The sequence below is a fragment of the Oryx dammah genome, unplaced genomic scaffold, assembly GCF_014754425.2.
Source record: "Oryx dammah isolate SB20612 unplaced genomic scaffold, SCBI_Odam_1.1 HiC_scaffold_13, whole genome shotgun sequence".
NCBI lineage: Eukaryota > Metazoa > Chordata > Mammalia > Artiodactyla > Bovidae > Oryx > Oryx dammah.
The window spans coordinates 24,761,922-24,787,577 of record NW_024070197.1 but is presented as its reverse complement, the minus strand read 5'-3'; the positions used below and the strand labels follow the sequence as shown (position 1 = coordinate 24,787,577).

Below are 25,656 nucleotides of genomic sequence, written 5' to 3'. Positions count from 1 at the left end.
CTTTGTTGGCAAAGTAATGTCTCTGCTTTTTAAAATGCTGTCTAGGTTGGTTATAACTTTCCTTCCGAGGAGTAAGCATCTCTTAATTTCATGGCTGCAATCACCTTCTGCAGTGATTTTGGAGCCCCCCAAAATAAAGTCAGCCACTGTTTCCCCATCTATTTGCCATGAAGTGATGGGACTGGATGCCATGATCTTAGTTTTCTGAATGTTGAGCTTTAAGCCAACTTTTTCACTCTCCTCTTTCACTTTCATCAAGAGGCTTTTTAGTTCCTCTTCACTTTCTGCCATAAGAGTGGTGTCATCTGCATATCTGAGGTTATTGATATTTCTCCCAGCAATCTTGATTCCAGCTTGTGCTTCTTCCAGCCCAGCATTTCTCATGATGTACTCTGCATAGAAGTTAAATAAGCAGGGTGACAATATATAGCCTTGTTGTACCCTTTTTCCTATTTGGAACCAGTCTGTTGTTCCATGTCCAGTTCTAACTGTTGCTTCCTGACCTGCATACAGGTTTCTCAAGAGGCAGGTCAGGTGGTCTGGTATTCCTATCTCTTTCAGAGTTTTCCACAGTTTATTGTGATCCACACAGCCAAAGGCTTTGGCATAGTCAATAAAGCAGAAATAGATGTTTTTCTGGAACTCTCTTGCTTTTTCCATGATCCAGTGGATGTTGGCAATTTGATCTCTAGTTCCTCTGCCTTTTCTAAAACCAGCTTGAACATCTGGAAGTTCACGGTTCACATATTGCTGAAGCCTGGCTTAGAGAATTTGAAGCATTACTTTACTAGCATGTGAGATGAATGCAATTGTGCAATAGTTTGAGCATTCTTTGGCATTGCCTTTCTTTGGGATTGGAATGAAAACTGACCTTTTGCAGTCCTGTGGACACTGCTGAGTTTTCCAAATAGATGTACTTATAAAGAAAAGAAAACTAGATCATCAGAATTTGGGAGGGTTTGCTGCTTATGGATTACAGAAAACTCAATTGCTTACCAGGTCCTAGAGTTCTGTGTTTGCTTTGGTTTGCCAGAATGGGCCGCAGTATTAATTGCACATTTAAGTAAACAAAGATTAGACTTGAGTTTCTCAAAAGAGGAGGAATGTAATCACCAGAAATGATTCATGTTAAGGTTTGAACTCACTACTGCGTTAAAGGTACCATTGTTCTCAGCTCATTTGAACACAGTGGTCTAGTAAGTGTGCAGGTGTTTCATGCACCCAGAGCAAAGGCTGAGACCACTGGTAAAAGCCAAAGTAAGCAAGGAGAGCTGCGCTACTCATAGTGCTGGCCTGTGATGAGATACAGAGTTTGCGCTACTTCCTTTATTGACAAAGTCTTCCCTATGAGGAAAAAAAATGGCAGCTAAACTAAATAGTATATGTACTGATTGCAGTAGTTGATTTTCTGACCCAGATTCTCATTTCATCAGAAAGTGGTAGTAATCATTCTCTAGCCCATGGTGGCCAGTCTCTGCACTACACTTTAAGTAACACTGCAGCGCAGCCAAGGCCTGTTCTACAGTAGTTATTGTTACCAAAATCATTACGCTCCAAGGCAGGAAAACCACTAGGATAAAAATGGCCCATCTGCTACTGCTGCCTTTGTTGCAGAGGGACACCTTTTATACACATCTTCCTTCTCTGTATTTCATGGATCTTCCCAGATTCTCACCTTAACATTATTTGTTTTCTTGATTTCTACAGAGACAGAATAAATCCTTTACTCTGCAGATATGTACGGCAAAGATCTTTCGTGACTGCTGAAACATTTTTTATTTTTCTCTCTTGTTTAATTACAGCCCCATTGAATCTGGCAGGTGGGAAGGCAGTGGAACTTTCATCTGGGCCCAGAACCAATGGTTCTGGGTCTGTAGAACCAATGGCAGCGCCTGTAAAAGCAGCAGCAAAAGAAAAAAGAGATTCCTTCTTGGAGAACAGATGAGCTTGTGGCCACAGTAACTGTTTGTGCTCTGGTTTCAGCTGAGTGACTGCTACCGAGGAGTGGTGTTTGACAGCCTGGAGACACTCTTTGCTCGGAACGCAGCTACCGCTCTCCTCTGCCTGCTGAAGGCCATCGGCAATCGGGAGCACATCTATGTCATCAACATGGCCCAGGATTACACAGCCATGAAGGCCCAGGAGAAAGCCAAAAATGAGCAAGAAGGTAAGGCCATACCCTCCCGGGCTGTCCTTCCAAGCCCTATAGGTCTTTCCTTTAAACAGAGCTCTAGGCTTTTAGGGTCCTTCCCTGCTGTGAGCACCCATTAGGCTTATGTGCGGCTACATCTGCCATCTCACTGGCACCCCAGCTCTGCCCTGGAGAGTGGCTGGGAGTTCTTATTTCTACTTTGCATGTGAGGAAATTGAGACACAAGTGACCTGCTGAGAGATTATAGAAGGAAGGATGGAACCCAGCTCTTCTCACCAGAGGCACCTTCCTCTTTCCCCTGACATCACATTACATCCCTTCATCTTCTGTAATGACAGGCCACCAGAGGGTATCACAGGGCTTCCAGGTGGCTCAGTGGTAAAGAATCCACCTGCTAATGCAGAAGATACAGGAGACGGAGGTTCAGTCACTGGGTTGGGACAGTCTCCTGGATGGCAACCCACTCCAGTATTCTTGCCAGAAAAATCCTATGGACAGAGGAGCCTAGCTGGCTACAGTCCATGTGGCTGCAAAAAGTCAGACATGACTGAGCAACTGAGCACTGACTGAGAGGACCACATCACAGGTCCCATCCTTACTCAGGTGACCCATTCATTAGCTTGTCGGTTTTAAGCCCACTGAGAATTTCCTGTAAGACCAGAGTAAAGCTTGTAACTTTAGGAAACAGTTTCTACATTTTAGCCTATTGTGTACCAGGCACTGCTGCAGATAGTGTACACTGAAAATGTCTTTGAAGGACACTTTGGGTCATTTAGTCCTCACAAAGATTATTGCTCCCATTCTACAGATGTGGAAAACGAGGCTCACAGATATCAAAAGTTTTGTGTAAAATCACAGAGCATATTAGTAACAGCTGTGTAACTCTGAGTTCTTTGCTTTTTTGTCATTCCAGGGGCCTGTGAAAATTTTTCAGTGATTGAATAGTACATGTACACATACACAAAGAAAGTAATGTTAGCTTAAGTTCCAAATTTAGACAAAAGCAGACCCAGCAGATCTTGGCCCCCAAGGGAGAGGACGGTACTACCCCTCAGAGGCAGAATCCTGCTTCAGCTTCAGCTCCGGCCATATCACTGCTCTTCCTCACTCAGCCTTCCCTCTGTCTTCCATCACAGTCTGCACCAGTCATAATGCTTTTCCTTTTAAGGAAATATTTACAAACACTGAGCTCTCTTAGCTCATAGTGAAGTGAAAGTTGCTCAGTTGTATCTGACTCTTTGTGGCCCCATGGACTATGCAGTCCATGGAATTCTCTAGGCCAGAATACTGGAGTGGGTAGCCTTTCCCTTTTCCAAGGGATCTTCCCAACCTAGGGATGAAAGCAGAACTCAAAGACTGCTTCCTTTTATTCTCATCCAGAGATTGACCAGACATCTCTCAGCAATATTTCAACCTCCAGATTCCTAGTTTCCAGAACACTCATTTACTGTCAACAATCAACTTTTGAAAGAAAGTTATCTCTTTTCATTTTCTCAATTACCTGTAGTTTTCACAGTTGCAATATAGGTTCCTATTCCCTTAATCATTTTTAAAAGTCCTGAGGCAGCATACAATATTATTATATTAGAATCCAGTTGTTATTGAACATTTATGAATGTGCCAGGCACTGGGCTAGGTGCCTTACATGATTGCTTATTTGATCCCCGCAACAGCCCTGTGAAGGAAGAATTATTATTCTGTTACTATCCTTTGGTAAGTGTTAGAGACTAAGAACTCAAGATGTAGGTCTCTGAGCCCAAAGCTCAAACTTAGGGAAGCATCAGGCAAGACTGTGGTGCCTGTGACATGTGCAGAAGCAGCCCAGAGCCTTCGTGCCAAGTGTGAACCACACTTCAGGACCTGGAATCTACAGGGTGTGGAAGCTGACAGTCCTGTCACCTGAGCACTTTGGTGGCTTGTGTTAGTAATGGGTAAAGTCAGTGGGTGGTATATTACTTTCCTATTTCTCCTGTAATGCACTGCTTCAAACTTGATGACTCACCACAGATATGTTCTCTGACAGTCCTGGGAGTCAGAAGTCCTAAAACTGAGGTGTCAGCAGAGCCATGTTTCTCTGGAGGCTCTAGGGGGGAATCCTCCTCGCCTTTTCTGGCTCCTAGAGGCCCCTGCATTCCTCAGCTCGTGGGTCCTACCTCACAACTCTCTGACCTCTGCCTCGTTGTCCCCTCTTCTTCTCTGACCCTGACCCTCCTGCCTGCCTCTGGTGGACCTCTGTGATTATATTGGGCCCACTCAGATAATCCAGGGTAATCACCCCAACTCAAGATCCTTAATTTAATTACATTTGCGAAGTTCTTTCTGCCATGTAATGTGACATATTCACAGGTTCTGGACATTAGCATGTGGACCTCTCTGGGGCCTCCGTTCAGCCTACCACAGATGGAAACCGTTGTGGGAACTGTGTGAGTGCAGGAAAGCCCACCAGAGATTAGGAGGCTGCCGGTGGTACCCGCTGCCTCGCCCTGTCACACACACACCACAGCCTGCTTAGGCAAGAGCTAAACCACTGGGGTCCCCGCAGCCAAAGGTGGTGAGTGAGTTTTTCCCACCCTCCTGTTTGTTCCCCACAGAACACAAACGCAGAGAAGCACAGAAGAGAGAGAAGGAGCGTCTCCAAAGCATGGATGAGGAAGAATATGATGCCTTGACAGAGGAGGAGAAAATAACCTTCAACCGAGAGGTTCAGCAAGCCCTGCGGGAGAGGAAGAGGAGGTCAGTGTCCAGGGCTGGTCAGAAGGGAAGCACTGCCACTGGGAGCAATTTCCGTCCGGCACACGGCCCATCCTGGAGGCCAGGGTCATCGGGGCCGGGGGGAGGCAGCAGTGGTCACAGGAGACCTGGGAGGATGACTTGCTGAGAGCAGAAACAGGTATCTCGCACAACCAGGGTGCTGGTTGCTGCAGCCTTCCCAGGTCTCCATTCTCCTGTCCTTCCTTCTTTCTGGGGGACCTGTGGGACCCAGGGCTAGAGGCTGTAGTGTAAAAAGAGGAGGGGCTTCTGGCCCCTGCACTCCTGCTGGCTCCCCTGAGAGCTACGGCTCATCAGCCTCTGTGCTCAGGTGTCCACAGATGGTGACCCAGGGGGCCACTCTTGTGACGTGGGCATGGTGGTTGCCCTCCATAACTTAGCCGTTTCTCCTCCTTTCCTGGCCGGCGTCTTGGCCTTTGGTGGGGCCGTCCATCCTGAGGTCTGACTGCCACTCCACTTGCTCCTTGGCCTGGGCAGTTCAGCAGAGACCCTGGGCAGGCTCCCAGGCCAGTGCTCTCAGCCCCCTTCTGTCCCTGGGGACCACACGGGACAGACTGAATCCCCTCCATACCACCCACAAGACATGGCCCACGATTTCATGCTGTCTCCAATACCGGTGGGCAGTGTCCTGCCCTCAGATCTTCACACATGCCAAGGGAGGGAGGGGGGTCTACTGCCTACCCCTCCCTAGGATTCCAAACACTGGTCGGGGGGGCAAGATGCTACCTATAATTTAATCCCCTTTTCTCCTCTCCCCCTACCTCCAGACTCCTCCCACTGGCCCCCAAAGAGCTTTTATGTCCTCTACTGTATCAGTGTGTATATATATATATATATATATATATATATACCCACATCTCCTGCATGGTCTAGTGTAAACATGCCTGGGCCTCAGGAATCCCAGCTTTGGGATTCCAAAAGAATCGCTTTTTTTTTTCTCATTCAGGTCATTTACTTTCAGGCATTCATCTCACAGTGGACTTAGAAAATGCAAATCTGATTCTCAGAGCTCAGCAGTGACTTGTTTGTAATGCACACACACACAAGGTGATGAAGTAATGATGAGTCAACTTCAATGAGCAGAGAGCCACAGCAGCCAGGAACAAGCAGGGATTCCCAGAGATGAAAACAAATGGATTCCGTATCTTCAGAAATGCCATCCCCTCCACTCTTTGTTTATACATGGTGCCCAGGCTTGGCACCCTCTCTGCCGTTAGCAGCAGGGCAGACACGGCTGAATCCATGGCTGGAAAGGAAAGAAAGAGAGAGAAGGAGAGGAACGTGGCCTTCAGCTCTAGCACCGTGGCTGCAAGTGGGCCACAGTGGGGACCGCTGTGAAAAACATCACTTCTTCTGGTCTAAACCTCAGGCATGAGTGTAGAAAGCTGGACCTCATCTGTACTGATATCAGAACAGTCTTTGAAAGTTGTTTTTTAAGAGTGATAACACCCAGCTTATTTACAGCCCTTGCCTCACTCTCCTGTGAAAGGAGACTGGAATAGAGTTAGAGATCAGTTGAGAATTCCTCTTAGTTGAGCTTCAGTTATCAGTTTTACTAAAGGACGATTCAAAGGTAGATGTGAGCCATCTTTTCCTCCTTTCTTCCCTTCTTTTCTTCTCTTCCCTTCCATCTCCCTTCCTTCCTATAATATCTAGCTTTCTTTTGTTCTTTCCTGGTTTTTGTGCTGAAGCAAACTCTGCACCACGTTCCCCCACCAGGAGATTGCAGCAGGGGAGGGGCTCGGGCAGGGCCCTCTGAACTCTTCTTCTCTGTCTGACTTAATGAAGGGAGCTGGAGAGACTGGCAAAGGAGATGCAGGAAAAGAAGCTACAGCAGGAACTTGAGCGACAGAAGGAAGAAGATGAGCTAAAACGGAAGAATAAAAAGCCAAAGCAGGGACCCGTAAAGGAGGAGCCGTCCATGAAGAAATCTCAGATACCAAGCCGGCAGGTAGCAACCCTCGCTGGCCCCTAAGCGGCAGGCAGGTGCAGAGTGGCCCACCACCACAGCTAGCATATCAGCCCAGCTCATCTCCCCTCCAGAAAGCTGGCCCAGGACGGTGCAGACTCTGTGGTTGAGCAAAAGGCAGGAGGAGAGGGATCAGCATTTTCTGAGCACTGACTGTGTGTCCCACGCTTTCTTGTGCTTCCCATAATCCTGTCCTGTTACATCCTGTCCTTCCTCAGAGGTTCAGAGACAGGAGCCCCATCCAGAATTTAACAGGATGAGCTGTGACAGTGGTGTGTGTGCACAGATCTGGCTCCTTCTGCTGTCTCCTGCAGCCCCCTGGATGGTGTTAAATCAACTGGTGGTGAAGAGCTGTTTGCAGTGAGCCACCAAGTCAGTGTGTTCAACCAGGAGCTGATCCTTGACTGCAGTCAAGGGAGATGCCCCAGCATAAGCTGTCCTTGTGATTATCAGTCTGCCTGTCACGTCTCTGCCCACTGTGACACACGGTACCCAGGCTTGGTGCAGACTGGCCAGAGCCACGTGCAGGGTGGCGCCAGTGGCTGAGGGGTGGCTAGCTGGGGTGCACAGTGGCCACTCCCTCCCCAAGAGTTCTGAGGGTAGAACTAAAGCCAGACTCCCAGACGAGGTACAGACTGGTCCCAGGAGGCAGATGGAAGAGCAGAGGAATCAGTGTCCAGGAGTCCCCATCAGGTAGAGGTCAGGAAGGAGCAGGTTTGAGCACTTAAAACTTAGGCACCAAAACAAGGATAAGAAACAGGCTCCTGCAACCTTCCAAATGCAAGCCTTCCCCTCAGTAGGCGCTTCTTCCACACTCAGTCCACTTCCACTTAGAACAGGACATCTAGGCAGAACTCTGCAGATGGGAACATAACAGCAGGCACCCAGCCCTCCCTCCCCAACACAAATAAGGCGATCCACCCACTCCAGGAGATAGTGTTGTCAGTACTGTCGTGTCAGCCCTCTCCAGCCTGTAGAGACGGACATTTAAAGGGGGAGCCGATGCAGTGCAGAGAGGGGATAACCAGCCTGGACCTCTCATGCCTCCACACCTGAGCTTAGGCAAGAGAAGAATGTCACTGGGCTGAACTGGACTGTATGTCATCAAAGAACGACCCCCAGACCTGTGAAGCCTCCTGGAGGGTTTCATCAGGAGGGGAGAAAATCAGAACCCACAAAGCAGTAAGAAAAAGAATAAGGTTGGTTTCTCTCGGCAAGGTTCATTAGATAAAATACAGGTTTGTTTAAGAGGCTGGAGTGTAGCCAGATTCTGAAACCCTGTCTGTCCCCAGCAGTACTGATTAATCTGTATACATAATCTGTACAATTTTAATAACTTGGCACTACGAGCGCTTTTACTCTGTGACAGACACTGCTGTAAGCTTTCTACATGTACTCACACATTTAACTTTCAGGAGTCCTCTGGGGTAGCTATTAATATTACTGTCAACACGATACAAGTGGACCAAAGATGTGGCTTGCTCACCCATGGTCACACAGCTAACAATTGTGAGACCAGGTTTGGACCTCTAAACTCAGTGTCCTCTCCGGAGGAAAGGCTCGTCTTGAGCCTCTTTTCCTGTTGATCTTCAGAGCAGCAGCTGTCAACCAGGAGTGAACATTACAGCTGCTATGCATAATGCCCGGCCCCAGCCAGCTCCGTGACAAGGAAGGACCGCAGAGTGAATCTGCTGAGAAAGGGCCCCACCCAACCATAGGCACAGCCCCGGTGTGTATGTGAGGGGCTGGAATCCTGTGAGGCCATCTTACAAAGCAGAATGCCCTCTTTGTCCTTCTTTTGCAATTTGCTCTCCCTGAAAGAACTGTTTTAAGAATGTTTTATGTGTTTTTGCCTTCTAGATTCTTACTTTTTCCAAACTAGAGGTGAAGATTGACGCAATAGAAAGAAAAGTGTCCGTCAGAGAGCAGGTAGCTGTGGAGAAGGAAGAATGGATAAGAGGGGGAGGAACCTCTTGTCAGATATCAACATGCTTTGGTTTCCTCTTGTCCAGGAGCAGGAAGACAGCGAGGGGGACCTCCCAAAGGACACTGACAAGAACATGGCCCAGAAGTTTAAGACCTTCGAGCTGACCCTGAAGGACATCCAGAACATCCTCGCGTACTGGGACCGGAAGCACGGGATTCTGCTGCACCACATCGGCGCTGAGGACGTGAGCCACGAGGACGGGGCCGACCAGCGCCAGGTTCCCTCGGGCGGACGCCGAGGCCGCAAGGACCGGGAGCGCGCGGAGAGGGAGCGAGCCGAGAGGGAGCGCCTGGAGCGGGAGAGGGCCGAGAGGGAGCGGCTGGAGAAGCTCCGCGCCCAGGAGGAGCGCAGCGACGGAGGCGAGGGCGAGGAGGAGGACCACGAAGGGAAGAAGGATCTGGGTGTGCCGTTCATAAACATCCAGACGCCTGACTCGGAAGGCTCGAGCTGGAAGCAGGCCCTCGAAAATGAGAGGCTTCCTAAAGGGGAACAGGTACAGACTTTCCTCCAAGACGGAGATCTAACGGTCAGGTAGCCAGGCAGCCGTACCGAGCTAGTCCTTGTAGATGTGTTTTTAACACAAATTCCAGATCCCCTTAATTCCATTCATCTCTGATATCCTTTTGTATATGAAACAAAAATTGCTAAAAGGACCTTTTTCTATGTGAAGTATCCATAGGAAGTTCCACAGATCTAGACTATTCCATCTAACCTTATAAAAAGCCACACATAAAGCTAATTTTAGTATTGACAATACTGTGTTATGGGTTGGCAAGGCAGGTATACTTTGGGGGTGATGCAAATGGCTCAATTATTCTAATATTTCTTTCCCATAAGCTTCCCACCATGACAGAAATTATACGACCAGATAGCTTCTTGTTCCTAGAAACAAAAGCATCATATTCAGAAACCCCTTTGGCAGTGATTTGGAGGGATGGTTATTATAACCTTTCATCCCAGGACAGACTTTTTCAGTGAAACACCAAAAACAAATATTTGAGGCTACAGATCATATAGTCTCGGTCCCGAACACCCACCCCCAACAGTGGATATGACTGGAGATGACTCTGTTCAGATACAGCTTGATTTACAAAAGCAGGTAGCAAGCCAAATTTGAACAGGGGGGCCGCAGTCTACCCACTGGTTTAGTTTCGTATTTATCAGAAACTAGATGCAAACTTAAAAGCAGAGAGCAGAGCCTGAGAGGAACCACGAGTTAGACTTGTTTAAAGAACTTCCTGCCTCTATTAATTTAATTAGGGGATGCAAATTATTCATCCCTTTCCTCACAGATATTCTGAATTCCGGGGGTTAACTCTAGCTACATGTTAGTCAGGAAGTGTCTTCAACTTTCTGACTGAGAATTACATGAAGATAGTTACTTGCTCGAGCTAATAGCCTGTTTGGCCCACTCAGGTGGCCTCATGGTTGTGATGACAACAATTAATCAAGGGATAGCATCCTTTTTCTGAGGGTTTTACAAGCTGAGGAGAAAATTGCTACCAGAGTTTCAAGTCATCTGCTCTGGATGACTCTCATTCATTATATATCAGAGTAGAATGGGAAATGCTACAGGAATAAGTTGACTCTCTCAAGGTTCTTTTTTAACTTCTCTCTTCATTCCCATCTTTCACCCCATTCCCAGAACTTTGATGCACTTTTTTTTTCTTTGCTGTATATGACCTGCTCTAGCCCTAACTCTCTCTTGAAAAGAAAGAACACTTAAAGGTAGAAGAAATATTAACAGGGGATCCGAAAATAAATGAAACAGCTCTATACTATAGACATCAGAATATTCAGAGATGGTCTCTTTAAACAGAGGTTTGAGTCCCAGCTGTGTGCTAGGCCATGTGCTCTATCACCCTAGTTCCAGTCCTAATAAACTTTACAGTCCAGTTGCAGAGATAGACCATCAAGCAATCAGAATAAAGTGACCAAGGTTATGATAAGAGAAGGAGCCTGAAGCCCATAGCAAGAGCCCCAGCTGGGTCTGGAGGTGTGGGGTCTGGAAGGACCTGCAGAGCTGTGTCAGAGGCCCATTACACACCATCCCTGACACATGCCTATATGAGGGCGTCTCCTGAGAAAGTTGAGAGAAAGGAGGAAGGGGCTCACTGTCCTGTGCTCTTTCAGGGAGGCTCTTAGGGGTAGCGTGCCCTCTACACCAGAAATTCATCTTGATATTTTCCTTTAGATCCTAGACATCTTGGGCCTGGGTTCCTCTGGACCACCTATCCCACCACCTGCTTTATACTCAATCATCTCCTACCCTGTGAAGCGACAGCTTTTGGCCATGACAGAAATCCTGAAGCATTTCGTGTTTGTAACTCCACCCTCTGAAGACTTCTCCCTGATTGAGGAGAAAAGAGAAGTGGAAGCAGAAACAGAGCTTTCAGCCACCCCAGGCTCCTCGAAGGTAAATGGAGAAACTTATCCTCCTGACCTTGGTGAGACTTCACATGGGCCCTCCATGTGGCCAAAAATTGAGCCCGGGGTTGATGTCAAGCTCACTGGGGTGTTTGCCTCCACTCGCTTGGGATTCTACCCGAGCCTCCCTAAGCTGCACCTTCCCTGGGTCTGACTCTTCCTGTGCCCCCAAGAGAGACTAAAAATGGCACTTGTTGATTCACTCTGAAGCCTATTTGCAAAAAAAAAAAAAAGTGAAACTAGCTCTTTTAAAAAGGTAGCAGAATGTATTGTGAAGCTAAGGTAATTCACACAGTGCAGAAGAATACAAGAGTCAACAGACACAAGGAAACACACACCATTAGAGAAAGAAAAGACTATTAAGAAATTATATGGGGAAGATTAGATATTTTGGATAAAGTTGCTTTTTATCTCCTTGCCTGACACAGTGCAATAAAAGTAATTCCACTTAGATTAAAAGGATAAGTGATCAAAATGAAATCATGTAAAAGTAGAAAATTTATTTTTACATATATAGTTAATGGAATAAATAAAAAAGAAAAATAGATTTGACTAGTAATATGAAGATTGCATGGATATTAAAAATTACAGAGGGCCTTTCTGTTCCCAGAGAAGTAGTTCAATTCAGTCGCTCAGTCATGTCCAATTCTTTGTGACCCCATGGACTGCAACACGCCAGGCTTCCCTGTCCATCACTAACTCCCGGAGCCTACTTAAACTCATGTCCATAGCATTGGTGATGCCATCCAACCATCTCACCTTCTGTTGTCCCCTTCTCTTTCCGCCTTCAATCTTTCCCAGCATCCGGATCTTTTCCAATGAGTTGGTTCTTCACATCAGGTGGCCAAAGAGGAGTATGAGGGCCAAAATTTGAATTGCCTTCTAGCTTTCTTCCTATAAACCATGCATGTTAGCAAAAAACAAAATCAGCAGCAAATAAAGTTTTCTATAGGCCCTGCTTGCACCTCAATTAGGTAACAGAGAGCCCCAAACTTCAGTTTGGTAAGTAAATAGACAATCAACATCAGGTCTCAGCACTGGTGGGCAGGCCTTACTTGGGCAGAGTCCAATAAAAAGGTAAAAAACAAAATATTGCCACCATCTGAGTTGACTATTACACCAACCTCTTTTCTGAAAATTGAACCTTAAGGGGAAAGAGTTTAGCTTTCTCTAACTTACAGTTTTAGAAGGAACTCAGGCTCATCTCCAGTACATGAAGGAAAGCTCTTCTTTCTAGGAGAATGACAGCTGAAATTATAGAAAGAACGGTAGAATTAGAAAGGCACCATTCTGATATCCCCAATGTCGTACTTGATTAAGGAGTGCCAGGGGATTCCTGGAGTGCTGGTTTGCTGGAGAACAAGACACTCTGAGCCAGAGCGTCGTCCCACGGGTGGCTGGCTGGCTGCAGAGAGGGAAGTCCGCTTTGCCATGGCCAAGATCTACGAGCATCACTGCAGCCACACAGACATCCTTTGCGTCTGTAATCATGAGTCAACCTGACAGCATTTGTCTCCCACTGACAGAGTATGATGTGCACAGTATCCTCTCTGAATCTAATCAAGTTTTTAAATCTTTTTTTCAGCTTACATGAAATACAGGAAATAAGTAAGTTTTAAGGGACACTCTGAGAACAGTCAAAAGATTTGCAGACTACGGAGTATTCTGTCATGATACAGATTTGGTCTATGAAAAAAAAATCAGTGTGATTGGGAGGGAATGAGAAATCTAGATTAAAAAAAAATACTAAAGAAGCACAACAACAAAATGCAGTATGGGAACACACTCCAGACCAGCTTCCAGCTTTCTCTGGAGCTTTGGCCTCCTTTCAGGGAATCGGGTACCAGGGAAAGCCCTAGACTCCTCTCCACACTTCTCTCCTACAGTAGTGTCATAGTCTGGGCCCCGCCATTCTCAGCAGTTGCCAGCATCTTGAACCTGATGAGGTCACCCCAGAATGCAGGCTGTGAGGTCACCCCAAACTGCAGGCAATGTCATGGGCATTCCTGTCTCCTGCTTCTGTGGTCATAGGATAATTGTTTAAGACCCTGTGCTCATTTTCAATTTAAGACCCAGGAGGAGCAAATCACCTCATCTAAAGGGAGCAAACAGAAAACGAAAGAAAAAGAGAAAGAAAAAACGGATCAGCCGCGTGAGACTCAGAAGGAGAAACGTCGAATGGCCTTCAACAGGAAGGGCCTTTCTGCAGGAACTTCTGGAACCATTGCTCCACTGTCGGACGTAGAGCAAAACAACTTATCTGGGCAGCATTCCCAGGAGAAATTCACCAGGTGGGCCTCAGAACCAAGAAGGGAGGGGAAGGCTGAAGCTCCAAATGAGGGTGTGGCTGTCACAGCCTCAGATGGGAACCAGGTTGTCCTGACTGTTAAGGACCTCCGTGGTGGTCAAGGACTGCCATGCCTAACCGCAGCAGGACCAGGACCGGACTTCTCCCAGGCAACAGTCCTGTCTTCTTTTGGCCCAAAGGAAGCATCCTCACAGTAAAAGCATGTGTGGTCATTTTCAGGCTGAATCATTTCCGGTGGATCGTGCCTGCCAACGGTGAGGTGACATTGCGCCTACACTTCTCTTCCAACGATCTTGGGATCTTTGACCAAACATTTAACTTCGAGATCCTTGGAACTCACCGCCAGTACCAGCTTTACTGCCGAGGTGTCTGCACTTACCCATACATTTGCCAAGACCCAAAGTAAGTGTATTTTGTTCTTAAAGAAAAGATTGGCAGATACATTTTTGTTTTCCCCCATGGGACTTTGACCAAGGTGTGTCTTAATAGAAATGTGGAACCCAGGCAGCATCCCAGGCCCTCTTGTAATGGGCTCCAGAGCCATGGACATTGATTGAATCACAGAAATGACACGGTACCATAAGGCTAAAATAGAATGCTAGCAGATGTGAAGGGCAAGGGGATATCTTCCTGTGGCAAGTTAGTTTATTTAACTATTAAGCAATATAAACAGATTTTATATTTGCTATAGGACTTTTATCCTGTAACCTCAGTATATGCGTGTATCTCCACAGGCAGATTTTTTTCCTGAGTACCAAACACTGAGCCCCTTGTGCACCACATAAAGGTCCCTGGCTTGAGCAAGCCAGGGGACTTTTTATAGCTTGTACTCCTGGAGGAGTTTTTTTGCAGTTCTCACCAAGGGGCCACGTCAGACAGGGAACTCAGAAGCTGGTTAAGATCCACCAGAACTAGATTTCCTTAGGGTTTCTCAGGACTTTTTCTAGCTAGGCACAGTAGAACAGGAAGTCCAGCTCAGTTTCATCATCAGCCCCATTATGACAGGCACTACTGGGAATATCGTTTTTCTCAGGTTCAAACTGTACTGTCTTCCCTCAAGGCTGGTTACATAAATGTCCTCAAATTAAGAGTCATTCCAGAAATGTCCTCAAATTAAGAGCTGTTCTGTCTCCAGACTCCTGGACCCTTTGCTGAACAGGGAATGTGGGTTCACGTATACATCATGTGAAGGTATTCAGACACTTCACCTCTCCTCTTCCTCCTCTGTGTTCAGGGTGGTATTCCCTCAGTGGAAGATGGACATGAAGGCAAATGAGATCGTCTTTAAGAAGTATATTGTGAGCATGGAGAGGTTTCACTTCGGACCACTGCTTTGTGGGAAATCAAGAGATAAGTAAGTGTTCCATTATTTCAAAGCAGATTTCAGACCCCTGGGTTGGACCCATGAAGAGTGCAAGCCAGGGTGCCTGTGTCTTAATAGTAGATCCAGCTCTTACTGACATTGCCTCAGGCAGCCCTGCTCCACAGATCAGGAGAAGTGGCTTCTTGTGCCCCAAGTTTCTGCTAAGCTCTCAAGTGATTGAGGATGCTGTTTTCCCAGATGGGGTGGCCTGGAGGAAGACCCAGTTTGGGTAGGGGAATGGTAGAATATAGAGTTTACTTGGGGGTGTGTTCAGTTTGAGATGCTTGAGAGATACAGCTAGAAGCCACAGAAAGCAAGGCATAGTCTACATGGTTTTGGTTCTCAGAGGAGAATCTGTTTCAAGACAAAAAAGATGCCATGGGTCTGATGAGATCACCTAAATGAGAGTACACAGGAAGGCGAGAAGGACCGTGGATGAAGCCCTAAAGAATTCTACCACTCCCAATAGATAAGAGGGCAGGGGCTACTGGCGGAAACCGGGGGAGCGTGGTGTCCTGGAGCCATGAGAAGGGGGCGTGGCCACCCATGTTGACTGTGGCAGGAAGGGTGGAAAGGTGATGCCATCAGCGACCCTGGGGCTTAACAACACGGAAGTCATAGGACCCTCTCAGGGGCTTTCTGAGGATGCAACCCAAGTAGAGTGAGTTGAGGAGTGAGTGGGAGGTGAGAATAGGGACAGAGTGTGGAGGTGGTTCTTTGGAAAAGCTTGACTGTAAAGGGAGATGGAGGCCGCTGAGGACAGGAGGGAGACCTGGAGCGCAGGGAAGGCTGTTCGTTTACTGTTGCTCTTGATGTTTAGATGTCAAGGGGGGAAGTAGGGAGGAAGAAGCTAGAGTTTCCAGAGAAAGTCAGGGCGGTGAGTGGTGCAGCTCCCTGAAACAACACGAGAGGTGGAGATGCTGGCTTTGCCGGGAAGAGGGACCAGCATCACATCAGAGGAAGGTGAGATGGCTTCAGGTGCAGGTAGGGTCACAGATTTGGCTGGAATGGTGAGGAGGTTCCCATGCAACCATTTTCTCCATAGTGAATGATGTGAGGTCATCCCTAACAGTGAGGCAAGTGGAAGGAAGTTTAAAATGTTGGGAAAATGGAGAAGGTATCAAACAGGTTTTGTGCAAAGTAGGAGAGGGAGAATATTAGAGAAATAGATTAAGAATATCTGGCAGAACTGGGGGCCCAGCTAAGGTCAATGGTCATAAATATTTAGTTATACAAGTTTTTTTTTTAGTCATATATAAGTCATATATATAGGCAGGAAGGTGAGACCAAAAACAGAACCAGGATCTCAACCATGTCTTAATTCCATCTAGCATTTATTGTGATAAGTGGCGAATGATTATTTCTATGCTTACTTGGCGAAATTAATGAGCCAAGTTAGTTCTCCATTCCCTTCATAATCTCCTGTTTATTTCCTAAGATATTGGACTAGAAAATGAAGTTGAAGAGAGTTGCCTGTTGATGGAGAGGATCCTTAAGACCCAGTAAAAAGGCTTAGACAAGAGAAGGGGTGGGGGGGAGTCAGGTTGATGGATGTGATGTACACCCATCAGCAGCTGGAGATGGGATTCAGGGAAATGATGGCCAGTTCAGAGAGGCCTGTGTTCAGAGCAGCATTGGAATTAACTAGGGTATGAGGCCAGACAGCCGTGATCCAGGAGGGCAATTACAGTGGTCCCTAAACGAGTATCATTTATCTTTTAAGTCTTGCTGAGCCTCAACATCCTCACCTGCAGAATAGGAAAATAATAGTACCCACTGCACAGTTTTGGAAAGACCGAACCAGAGTACACATGTAACTTTTAGCAAAGTGCTTGGTGATAATTAACAGTGAGATGTGAAGGCCACCACCTCTCTGGCAGTTACACAGAGAAAGCTCTGTCTCTTGGATTTAATCTCTGCCATGCCTTCTCCTTCTTTCCTCTGCTGCAGACTGTCCAGACTGTCCAGAGCTCTTCAGACTGTTTGGGGGTACAGTGGCACCATGCTTTCCTGACCTGTGCTATCACCTCCAGTGATGTGTGTGTCCGTTGATGTTCCCTGTGCCTTCTCTGGCTGCTTTTCTGTTTGGCACCATTAACTGGGCAGTTTGCAGTGCTTACAGTGCTCCACTCAGCGGGTCTCTCCCTAAAGTACTAGGGAACAGAAACAGCCCTGAACAGTGAGCAGTGTCAAACGCATCTATGTCGGAACAGTAGCCTCCTGTGCGACTGTAGGAGAAGGTGGTAAATGAGGTCTTCTCTAAGATATGAAATAACAGGTCACTCAAACGATTATCTCTCTTGGAAGCATGAGCACTGGGAAGGATAGAGCTGCAGATGTCTTAGTTAGAAATCTTTGCCATAGTAACAACTGCCATTTATTGGGCATTTGTTATCTGCAGCTGTCCTCAGAGCACTTGATATTTCATTTGCTACTTGAAATCCTGAGAGTTTTTATCACCCCGTCTTAAAGATGAGACCAAGGTTTGGGGTGGGTTTGTGGGGGAGTAGTCAGGTCACAGCTGCAGGTCTTCACCATAAGGTTTGTGTTCGTAGCCTTCATGCCACTGCCTCTGTGTAGCCACTTTATCCTTTGAAATCACCTTGCACCTCACAGTCTGCTTTTCCACCTGAATTCTCAGCTAGTCCTCACATCCACATCCCTAATTTTCGTTCACTTCCAGGTACAAGTCCTCCTTGTTCCCAGGCAACATGGAGACACTGACAATCCTGAACAGCTCCCCAATGGTCGTGGAGGTGTTCTTCTGTTTTCAGAATGACATCAAAGCAAACACCTACTTCCTGGAGCCCATCAACATGATTCTGAAACCCAATGAGAAGCAGGTACAGCCACTTGGAAACAAGTCTACCAGGGCAAGGCTCTCCTTTGAAGTTTGAGGCCTTGGCATCCTGAATATAAATGTTCTTTGTTTTGACTCTCCCATTAGATGCTGAATGTATGGGCCTACCCTACTGCAGTCGGTGTCTTTGAAGACAGCATTGTCTGCTGCATCAAGGAGAACCCTGAGCCAGCTGTCTTCAAGTTAAGCTGCCAGGGTGTCCGCCCAGAACTGGAGCTGGATCCCAGACAATTGCATTTTGACCGGCTCTTGCTGCACAGGTCAGAGTTCTAGATAATTCCAGGACTGGAATGCAATTTAAAGAACATTTAGTTCTAAAGTGACCAACTCATCCTGATCTGCTTGGGACCTGCCTGGTTTTAGTGTTGAAAGTCCTCCATTCTGGGAGACTTCTGGTCCTGTGCAAATCGGGATGGGTGATAACCCTCTGAGTTCAGGGGTTGTCAGCTGGGGTTCAGTGAATGGACTGCAGGCTGTTTAAGGACTCGTCTAAGATCAACCGCCAAAGTGTGTACATACTTGTGTTTTTTTCAGAAGGGCTAGCTTTTTTCAGATTTTCAGTCCATTACCCTAAAAAGTTAAGAATCTTGGCTCTAGAAATTTTGAGAACAAGCAGAAAACACTAGACCAGACCTAGAACTTACACAATCACTCATGGAAATTGTATTATTCTAAATAGAGGATGTTTATTTCTGAGGCAGCTGGGTGAGTATATTGATTCATGTATCCTGCATTCCCTGTTCATCACAGGTAGGCCCCTATCCCTGCAATAAATAGTAACAAATTAGTATGAATTGAAATAACCAGAACTTTTTTTTCTGACTTGCCATAATAAATCAAAATTGTTTGAAACTGACAGAATTTCCTTTGGTCTCTGCAGAAAAGACTCCAAGGCAGTTCTTCTCCGCAACATCACACTCCTGCCCCTGGCCTGGAGGATCACCAGCCTGGAGCACCTGGGCGAGGACTTCACCGTGTCCACCATGCAGGGGATCATAGCCGCCAAGTCTGAGTATAGCCTTCAGGTGCAGTTCCAGCCCTCCAAACCTGTCAATGCCAAGAAGGCAATCCGGCTGGAGGTGAGGCTTCATATGTCTTCAGACCTGGTCACCCAGATGTGTGCACACTGGGTTCACTGACACCCACACTACCAACTCACTGACACACCGAGGCAGTTCTCCATATTACACGCACCCATCTAACCTACGTTTGACAGCCCACAATGCCCTGCTCTGCTTCTCGTCCCAGGTTATATTCCTTTAACATCCACACGAGGAAATGCCTTGGTTTTGGGTCACTCTGAAAAGCACTCTGGTAAACTTTATTTGATTTCTGTATCTCTTAAATTGTCCTTATTTTCTCCAATTATAAAATTTAATTCCCCCCTCTTTCCCCTGCCATCCAGTAGAGTAGCAAAGGAAAGAGGATGCTCTGGGCACTTAGTCTCTATCAATAGAGAAGAACTATATAAATTCTGGATCTGACAACCCAAGTTCTTTGTCTTACCTTCCCCTCCTGCTGCCAGCCCTTCTTGTCATCTCTGTCAGAGGCTGAGCATCACAAGAAAGAAGGTAAACTCAAGCAATCCAATTTGTTTCATGAAACATTGTCAGAATGCTTGATGAAAGGAAAGATGGAAACTCTGAATTAAAACTTGAGTTTGGTGACAGCTACAGACATTCCCCCCCTGCCTCTTAATAAGACACCAGCCGTGGGGAGTTGGCCACTTAGCTTTCCAGCCTGGGGCTTCAGCAGAGAGGCAGGTGGTCTCCAGGCAGATACAAAGAGCCACCCCCACTGCCCAGTGGCTCTTCCCCTTGAAACACTGACCCTTTACTGCCCCGTCATCAGTCTCAGGAGTCAACAGTCAGATCCAGCTAAAGACTGACAGCAGTTCGGATGTTCCTCAGGACAGTGAGGGAGGTGCCACCATCAGGGATGACCACAGAGGGGACAGCAATCAAGAGAGGTACCGCCATCAGGGACAACAGAGGGGACAGAAGTCAGCTGGAGGCTAGGGGTCTTGCTTTTACTTATTTTTTCAACTTTTCCAGCTTTAATAGTAGTGATGTTCATTTTCTTTTAATCTGAAATTTCCAAAAGAGAGACATTAAGCACTCATTGAATATGAAAAATCTGACACTTTTATCATAGGTTGAATCAGAAATAAAGAACAAAGCAGTTCAGATTTATAAAATGAATTAAAGCAATTTAGAATATAAAAGATTTTCATTTCAACTGTCAGAAAAATGCTCTTCAGGTTTATTTGACTTAAAAGTTCAAAGAAGACTTTCCTACTGTGTGTACTCACAACCCAAACTTCAGTAAGGTGGTGCCAGTGATACAGATTATTGAAACCCAGTGAATAGACAAGATGGAAAATGTAGTCCCTCTTCCTCAACCTTTCATTGATTGCCCACACCAGCTTACTCCCTGGAAGGAAAGTGATGACCAACCTAGACAGCATATTCAAAAGCAGAGACATTACTTTGCCAACAAAGGTCCGTCTAGTCAAGGCTATGGTTTTTCCAGTGGTCATGTATGGATGTGAGAGTTGGACTTTGAAGAAAGCTGAGCGCTGAAGAATTGATGCTTTTGAACTGTGGTGTTGGAGAAGACTCTTGAGAGTCCCTTGGACTACAAGGAGACATAACCAGTCCATTCTGAAGGAGATCAGCTCTGGGTATTCTTTGGAAGGAATGATGCTAAAGCCGAAACTCTGGTACTCTGGCCACCTCATGCAAAGAGTTGACTCATTGGAAAAGACTCTGATGCTGGGAGGGATTGGGGGCAGGAGGAAAAGGAGATGACCAAGGATGACATGGCTGGACGGCATCACCAACTCGATGGACGTGAGTTTGCGTGAACTCCGGGAGTTGGTGATGGACAGGGAGGCCTGGCGTGCTGCGATTCATGGGGTCTCAAAGAGTCGGACATGACTGAGAGACTGAACTTAACTGAATACCAGCCCTCCCCCAGAGAACATTACAAAGAACACTCAGCCTACACAAATGCTCAGTAAACAAAAACTAAATACATTGCAAAAATGTTTCTTACCATAGCCCCTTCTAAATGATCCCTCCTGCTGGTTCTTTAGTTTCAGACTCCCAAGAACCCTGCGGGTCTTACCCTCACTAAAGAATATCTCTTACCCTGACAGGTTTTGGACGCAGACAACCTCATTGGTGTCGTTCAGATTGAAAACATCCTGATCTTCGCCGAGTCCTATGACGTTGCTTTAGACATCACCTTCCCCAAAGGTCTGTTGACCCTGCCAAAGAAAGAGTGTTTAGAGGTCACGTCTTTTAGGGGAGTGTGTTTCCTGTGTAGAGAAAGACCAGTGATTATTGGAGAGAAAGGTGGAATTGAGGTAAATAGTGAGCAGGCAAACTCAAGTGATGTTAGCAGTGTTACTACAAATATTAATCTCTCCAACTGGAGACAATAATGGGTGGTCAAAATTTAAAATTTGAAGAGCAGTCATCTGAGAGTGAGTTCTTATCTGCCTGCTTGTGTTGCTTTTCTGTCACCACCCTAACAAATTACCATGAACTTTGTGGCTTAAACCAATACAGATCTATTATCTTACGGTTCTGTAGGTCAACAGTCCACAATGGCTCTCCCTTGGCTAACCCAGAGTGTTTCAGGGCTACTGTCCTTCTGGAGCCTTTGGGAGAGAGCCCATTTCCTTGCTTTTTCCACCTGTGGGAGGCACAGACATCTTCAGCTCACAGTCCCCCTCCTCACTCTTCAAAGCCAGCAATGTTGGGTCCAGTCCTTCTCACTCTGCTGTCTCTCTGGTTCTCCCACTTCCGTCTCTCTCTTCTGCCTTTATGAACCATTGTGATTACTTGGGGTCCCCCCAGAGACTCCAGGAAATTCTCCCTTTTTTTAAAGACAGATGATTGCTAATCTTGACTCCATCTAATACCTTAATCCCCCTTTGCCACATAAACTGGCATATTTACAGGTTCTGGGTATTAGGACATGGGCATCTTTGATGGGGGAGGTGCCAGGCCTTATTCTGCCTACCCCACTGCCCCAACGCCCAGGTTAGGGCCCTCCTTTCTCTGAGAGGTCTCCAACTCAGCACGACTCATAGAATGTTAGAGCTACATGTTTGCCTTGATGTCATTGGTCTTATGTACAGCATTATTCATAATAATGAAGATTAGAAATACCCTAAGTGTCTATCTGTAATGGAATATTATTATTGTAGGAATAATATTGTAAATTACGAAATAGCCATATCATAGTATATTGTGCAGCCGTTAATACCACATGGGGAGATTTTAGTTACATGGGAAAATGATTATGATGTAATACAAAGTATAACAACATGAATTTATGCATTCTGTCCCAACTCCGTACATTATACACGTGATTCGAAAGATTTTTTTTAAACCCTGGGAGTTTTAGCTAATGAGAGAAGTGAAAGGAAGACCAGCAGTCCTAGGGTGGAAGCTAGAGGGAGCCACCCAGCTGAACCGAGTACAGGAGAAGTGTCTGTTGTTTGTTTGCTAAGACTCAATTCCAAAAAGTTTTTCTAAGCCACAATGTTTTTAACAAAGAGATTCTCTGAAATTGTCACCGTGGGTTTTCCATGTGAACTTCAGTAGGAAGTTCCCTTGCTTCTCGCTCCCATGCTCACTCGTCCCTTCCCACCCCGGCCCCTGTCTTCTTCAGGAGCTGAAGGAGGCCTTGATTTCGGGATTGTGAAGGTCATGGACGAGGTGAAGCAGCCCCTGCAGCTGAAGAACCGTGGGAAATATGAGATCATGTTCAGGTAACCTAAGAATTATCGAGCATACGGTCGTCCACATCCTCTCATGGCGAGAGGAGTGTTGCCTGAGAGAGTTTTTTTAAAACGTCGATCAAGGAAGTCCTAAGAACCATCTCTGCTGTTAGCCTCTCTTAGCTTCCAAATGAATGGAGTCCCAGCTGCTCTGCAGGTTGAGCCACAGGGGCCTGGGGGTAGGGAAGAGCCTGGCGGGGAGGTTGGAGGAGGAGATACTGGGGTAGGGGGAGGTCTTAGGGGTTGAGAGAGAGACTGGAGATGGGGCCCCTGCCCTCAAGCCATCTCCTACCCGCCTTCCAGCTCCTCTCTGTTGCATAAGCTGGTGGTCTATGTAAGATTTCACGTTAAGAACAGATTATCTATTTTTCTCTCTTAATGTTAAGAACTATTATATTATAGATTCCAAATGACAGCGTGGTGGAAGACAGCTCCAGCTTGTGCTCATCTTTAGATTAAAAATAAAACCCCTAAATAAGGAAGGCTCCTCAAGGAGGAAGAAGTGGCTCTGGGGCAGGGAGGGATGAGGTCCCCAGGCAGCGCCAGCGCCCGCAGCTGGTTGATGTTATGGAAGGTCATCCTTCTCCCAGAAGAATTTGAAGTTTATAAAGGGACTTCCCCCACCACACAGACTTAATAGGAACGCCGTATATTCATGAGTGTTTCATTTTAGTTCAAAGAATGCTGAAACTAGAGAGGTCCCACCTCAATACTGCTGTTTCTTAGAACTAGAGAATGAAATAAGTTAATGTAAATAAATGGTAAACAAACCTAGAAGAAAGCCACAGTCACTTTGGAATTAGTGCTAAATGGAATCTTGCCCGCTGTGAGTTTTATTTTATAGATTAGGATAGGTGTTACCCCTGCTCTTTTAGGCTGCGTGGAACAGTCTCCCTCAAGTTGGAGCAGGTGATCAGGGTTCACTGAAAGGATGTGCAGGGAGGTGAGGCAGCTCAGGCAGCATGCACGCTGCAGTGAAGGGCCAGATCTCCTGGAGTGAGCATGGAGATGACACGCGGGTCCCTATGGCAACTCCACGTGTCTCACCTCAGCTTAGGTTTCTTGCTCCAGCTCCAGTCCCCAAGCTTTTCTCTGCAGCCTCTCATCTCACCTGCGTTGGGCCAGGCCTGTGCTTCTGAATACCTCGGTTGCATGATTTCTGCCCCTGCTTTTCTGTCCTTCCTTAGATCCCCCAGCTTCTGCATCACTGTTCCCTCTATGGCTACTGCCCAGTCTCAGAGCCAGGAGGGAGACAGAGAGAGAGGGAGATAGAGAGGCAGGGAGAGGGAGAAATGAATTGATCTGGTCCTTATCCAATATCACATGTTCCTCTCCTTCAAGAACATCTCTTAACCACGGGCTGGAGATGGCTATCTTTGCCTCAAGCCTCAGTGCCTGGCCTGGTCAATCCTGGCTAATGAGTGGTCATGGAATAGAGCACAGTGAACACTGCTAGGCATAGTGGTTAAACAGGGCTGGGGACGTGGCAGGCACTTAACCAGTCTAGAGTCTTATCTCTGGTGTCTTGAGCTCCCTAGATAATGACTAAAACTGACTTTTGCTTCTTGTCACTCAGCTTTTCTGTGGACTCCTTAGGGATTTCTGCAGCCAATATAAGTTCCATGATCACAGTCCAACCCAAGAAGGGCTCACTGACCATGACAGAAAAGCCCACAAATGTCCAGGTGCTCTTCCATGCAAAAAAGGAAGTGAAAATCGAGAACCAGCCAGTTCTGCGCTGTCAGGTAAGAGAGCTTGAAGGGATGACTCACACGGTGGCGGGTGCCAAAATGAAGCTTATGTAGTCTAACCTATGCCCTGAGGGGGAAGGGGAGAGCTGACCTGGTGGCCACCAGAAAGGATTCACCAGGGCTTGGGGATTCCCAGGCACAGATAGGTCAGGTGGGAGGTGTTCAGAGTCATCAGAAATTGAAGCTCCAGAGAAGAAATGTGGCCCCTGGTCTTTGGAAGAGACCGGACCGGAGACAGGGAGACTGAGTTTGGTCATCAAGTGCAAAAGAGAAGGGGGAAGGGAAAATGGGAGGCAGGGTTGGTGCATGCTGACCCGTAGCTGGTGCACAGTAAGTTTCACCTTAGCATTTGCTCGTATTATTGATGCAATTATATAAAGAGAATAAAGAATGTGGCTTCGTGTCAATGAAGAAAATAAGGAATGGAGTAGACGGCCGTAGAAACTATGCTGGCAACTGTTATTCTGGTAGCTGACGTCTTCCCAATCTGTCTTCCCTTTCTAGATTATTGAGCCTAATATCTCAGAAGGAGGTGAAATGATTGCCAGCATCCCGATTAAGTTTTCTGTGACTGCGGTGTTCTCCAAATACAACATCAGCCCCTCCTCCATCATCAACTTTGGGGCTTTGATCTACGGCACTCGTAAAAGTGCCTTCTTCACCATAGAAAATCAAGGCATGATCGACTTCAAGTATGCCCTGTATAGGCTGACAGGGGAGAGCCCCCTTCATCAGAAGAAAGTGTAAGACAAGTATTTACTTAACTCAAAACATCCCCTGCTTAATTGGTGCTTTTTATTCTCCCATGAGCTTTCATATATTTTATCTAAACTCATCCACCCAATCCCCCTTCATGGGTGAGGTTACTAAGGTTTAGAAATGCCACATCCAAGATTATCAAAAAAATCACCAATGATTCTCAGTTGTGAACCTGCATTTCTGACTCCAAATTTCACATGCTTTTCAACTGCTGTCCAATATGCGATACATTTTAATTGAATAAATGTAAAGTCTTCTGCGTGGGATTGTGTCTGTTGCCTCGGTGCTCCGAGTGTGCTACGTTGCTTACCAGTAAGTCACTTCCTGTCTCATTCTGTAGAAATCAAGGGATGATTATAACAGCAAGCTAAATCAGAAGAAATCATGATGTTTCATGATGAGGGGGTAGCAAAGAGTACCCTAGAAATTTGGGCTAGAGAAAGCCTGGTGAGGCCTCCACCTTCCTGGGGCTATCTTTACCTTGTCCCCATGAAGGCACTTAATCACTATAACTAA

General features: G+C 46.5%; 1 protein-coding gene across 1 annotated transcript in view; it reads left to right on the top strand.

Annotated features, from left to right (window-relative positions):
- HYDIN (HYDIN axonemal central pair apparatus protein) overlaps positions 1-25,656 on the top strand; it is a 344,459-nt gene that overhangs the window by 269,467 nt on the left and 49,336 nt on the right. Inside the window, 16 exon segments of the mRNA XM_040253754.1 lie at positions 1,984-2,167; positions 4,744-4,885; positions 6,710-6,872; positions 8,751-8,838; positions 8,841-9,370; positions 11,072-11,293; positions 13,375-13,595; positions 13,832-14,014; positions 14,847-14,966; positions 17,659-17,818; positions 17,923-18,095; positions 18,716-18,914; positions 20,996-21,095; positions 22,522-22,621; positions 24,207-24,375; positions 24,886-25,124. Of these exon segments, the coding sequence (XP_040109688.1) occupies positions 1,984-2,167; positions 4,744-4,885; positions 6,710-6,872; positions 8,751-8,838; positions 8,841-9,370; positions 11,072-11,293; positions 13,375-13,595; positions 13,832-14,014; positions 14,847-14,966; positions 17,659-17,818; positions 17,923-18,095; positions 18,716-18,914; positions 20,996-21,095; positions 22,522-22,621; positions 24,207-24,375; positions 24,886-25,124 (2,993 nt within the window).